The sequence below is a fragment of the Capsicum annuum genome, chromosome 4 (assembly GCF_002878395.1).
Source record: "Capsicum annuum cultivar UCD-10X-F1 chromosome 4, UCD10Xv1.1, whole genome shotgun sequence".
NCBI lineage: Eukaryota > Viridiplantae > Streptophyta > Magnoliopsida > Solanales > Solanaceae > Capsicum > Capsicum annuum.
Window position 1 is genome coordinate 164,902,197 of NC_061114.1, and position 3,502 is coordinate 164,905,698.

The 3,502-nt window shown below is 31.0% G+C and overlaps 1 protein-coding gene across 2 annotated transcripts; it reads right to left on the minus strand.

Moving 5' to 3' along the window:
• Positions 1 to 323: 323 nt before the first annotated feature.
• On the minus strand, positions 324 to 3,008 carry LOC124897670. 2 transcript variants are annotated; one of them, XM_047410840.1, is made up of 3 exons: positions 2,665 to 3,008; positions 1,779 to 1,856; positions 324 to 587 (listed from the first exon to the last, which is right to left on the minus strand). In XM_047410840.1, exons 1-3 carry the CDS (start codon positions 2,830 to 2,832, stop codon positions 489 to 491), a joined length of 345 nt encoding a protein of 114 aa, XP_047266796.1. In that variant the 5' UTR covers positions 2,833 to 3,008; the 3' UTR covers positions 324 to 488. The 2 variants fall into 2 exon arrangements, 1 of the variants encoding a protein (XP_047266796.1); XR_007054462.1 differs by lacking the exon at positions 1,779 to 1,856.
• Positions 3,009 to 3,502: the final 494 nt, after the last annotated feature.

A 3,502-nucleotide genomic window follows, 5' to 3' on the forward strand; every position in this document is an offset into this window, starting at 1 on the left:
AAAAAGTAGTGGTGGCTTTTTAAAAACCGACCACATGTGGTCGGTTTTTTTAAAAATATATATTTATTTTTTAAATTTATTATTATTTTATTAAAATTGAAAAAATAATTTTAGGAAAAAAAACCGACCACAAGTGGTCGGTTTTTTATTAAATTAATTTATTAATGTAATTTAAAACCGACCACATGTGGTAGATTTTTTGTAAAAATTTTCAAAAAAACCTACCACATGTGGTTGGTTTTTTTTGATAATTTTATAAAAAAAATATTGAATTTTTTAAAAATACAAATATTAAAAATTAAATTATTTACAATACAACCCACCCATCATTTATAAGCATTAAAAATTAAATCAAATTATTTACAATACATCCTACCAATCATTTAATATACAATCAACCAACCACCATAAGAATGCAAACATTAAAAATCAAATTATTTACAAAATTTATTGAGGTTACAAATCTAAACCATAAAACATACAAAAGACTAAAAATAACAACTCATCATCCGCATCTTCATTCTCAGCCTCACCCATTCTATTATCAATTTTTCGTGTTGATATATCCAGCTGTAATTAGGTTCCATCTATATAATCAATCACATTCAAATAATTAGTTCCAAGTCACAAAAGTTCACATTTTAAATACCTACACCTTTCAAGTCACTAATTCACTTCACAAGTTATCAAACTAAACTAAATTCAAAAAGAAAAGTTCACGTTTAAAGTACCTATACTTAAACATTTTGAAGTAACTAATTCACTTTTCAAGTGACCACAATTTACTAAAATCAAAACGCAAGTTCACATTTCAAGTACCTAAATTCAAAACAAAAGTCACTAATCCATAATTCAAGTACCTAAACATTTTCAAGTTACCAACGTAAACTAAATTCAAAATGAAAAGTTCACATTTCAAGTACCTACACCTAAACTTTTTCAAGTCACTTTCCAAGTTACCAAACTAAACTAAATTCAAAATTAAGAGTTCACATTTCAAATACCTACACCTAAACATTTTCAAGTCACTTCACAAGTTACCAAACTATACTAAATTCAAAATGAAAAGTTCACATTTCAAGTACCTACACCTGAACATTTCAGGTCACTAATTCATTTCACAAGTTACCAAACTAAACTTAATTCAAAATGAAAAGTTCACATTTCAAGTACCTACACCTAAATATTATCAAGTCATTTCACAAGTTACCAAACTAAACTAAATTTAAAATGAAAAGTTCATATTTCTAAGTCACTAATTCACTTCACAAGTTACCTACACTTAAGCATTTTGAAGTCACTAACTCACTGCTCAAGTGACCACACTTAGATATATTCAAAACACAAGTCCACCTTTCAATTAACTACACTTAAATATTTTCGACTCACTAATGCACTTCTCAAGTGACCACATTTAATTAAATTCAAAACAGAAGTTCACATTTCAAGTACCTACACTAAAATATTTTTAAGTCACTAATTCATTTCTTAAGTGACCACACTTAACTATATTCAAAACACAAGTCCAACTTTCAAGTAACTATGCTTAAACATTTTGAAGTCACTAACTCACTTCTCAAGTGACCACACTTAACTATATTGAAAACCCAAGTCCACATTTCAAGTACCTACACTTACACATTTTCGACTCACTAACTCACTTCTCAAGTGACCACACTTAACTATATTCAAAACACAAGTCCACCATTCAAATAACTACACTTATAACATTTTCGACTCACTAACTCACTTCACTTTTCAATTAAACCATAACCTACCTCAACCGAAAAATCCAAGATAAGCAAGCTAATTTGCAAAAGCCTTTCCTTTCTGCCACGCCCCAGAACTTTCACGATCTATCAAATGTATATTATTTATAAGTAAAGGAATCCAACTCTATAACCAACTTTCTACCTTAAACGCAATTTATAGGCCAAAACTCATGTATTCTTTTAAATTCCACGTTTAAGTCTAAGGCTTAATCTTCTTCCAGTTTTTTAAATTTCACAATATTTGTACCATATAATGTATTTACTATTAAAGTGCATATACCATGTACCAGTTTCTTTTGAAATTTATATATCCTCCTTATTTCCCCTTCTATTTAAAAAAGTGAACAACCTTTTTAAGTCAAAACCATAATAAAACTTGAAACTAGCATGTCACAATCACCTATTGGAAATTCAAGAAAGCAAGATGATAGAGATTTTAACCTTAGAGAATGGGTCCTAAGGCTAAAATTAGCAGAGAAAACACAAATTCAAGAAGATTTTCAGCTTCTTATATTAGAAGTTTCAGAGAAGATGCAAAATCTTTTAGATCAAATATTCCCATTTCTAGTACTGTTTCTTTCCCTGGGTACACCTTAAGAGGTAATAAAGCTACTTTTCTCATTGCGCCGCCTCATCATTGTTTCATTACTATTTTATAATAAAGTTTTATTCCTTTTTACAAATGAAATTGACCCATCTACTTATTCTTTTACCACTGCACTTAAAGGTAAGCCTTTAGATTATCTTTTATACTTCCGAATTCAGGATCTAGTCAGTAGATTCAAAATGCTTGAAATCTTACTATATGTACAAATATTTTTCACATATTTTGTTTTTCATATGTATATGTAGTATAAGTAAAAAGTAACAGATTCAGTTGAACTCATAGAACCTGACGGCGAGGGAGAGGGGTTGATGATGGGGCTGGTCCGGCGGGGGTCTTAGATCTATTTCGTCGGCGTGGGGCTGGCTGTTGGCGGTGGATGGTGGAGATGACGATGCGGCGGCTGGAGGGATGGCTTCGCCAGTGGCTGGCAGTGGAGGTGAGGTCGGTGGCCATGGCTAGTGCATCGACGAAGCTGGCAAAGGAAGGGCGACGGAGGAGGCGCTAACGGAGGAAAGGGACGACCAGCGATGGGAAAGGCAGCGTTGATGGTTTTGTAGTAGGGTTTTTAAGAGAGGAGGAAGATAGAGAGAGAAAGAGGAGAGATGATAGAAGGGGGGGTGGAGGCTGTTGTGAAGAGATTAGGGTTTGGGGGTTGATTTTTGTCTTTAAAAGGAAAGAAAACGAATTTTGATCTCAGCCGTTAGATCAATTTTGATCAACGGTTGAGATTTAAAAATCTAAGAATTGGGTTAGAATTGATAATAAAAATAGATTGAGTCTGATTTAGGCTATAATTGTAATGGAGTAAATACAATTAGGCTAAAATCGTAAGAAATTGAATAAATTGGATTTAAAGGGGAATAAATTATGCAAAGTATCTTAATTTAGGTTGTTATTTAAATAATAGTAGGAATAATAATAATAAATAATATATAATAATAATAATAATAATAATAGTAAACCATAAATAATTATAAATAATAATAATAATAATATATGATAACGGTACATTACATATCTATTTCATCACTACACGAAATATACATATATATAAATATATTCAATTGGTTATCACCATCCAAATACATACTATATATATTACATACCCGATTTTACTACCCCA

Excerpts from the sequence above, each read along its gene's own strand:
- LOC124897670 (XM_047410840.1), bottom strand. The coding sequence starts at position 2,832 with ATGGCCACCGACCTCACCTCCACTGCCAGCCACTGGCGAAGCCATCCC. Across the intron at positions 1,857-2,664 it reads CCCCTCTCCCTCGCCGTCAG|ATCGTGAAAGTTCTGGGGCG; the intron begins GTTCTATGAGTT and ends TACATTTGATAG. Across the intron at positions 588-1,778 it reads TCTTGGATTTTTCGGTTGAG|ATGGAACCTAATTACAGCTG; the intron begins GTAGGTTATGGT and ends TTGATTATATAG.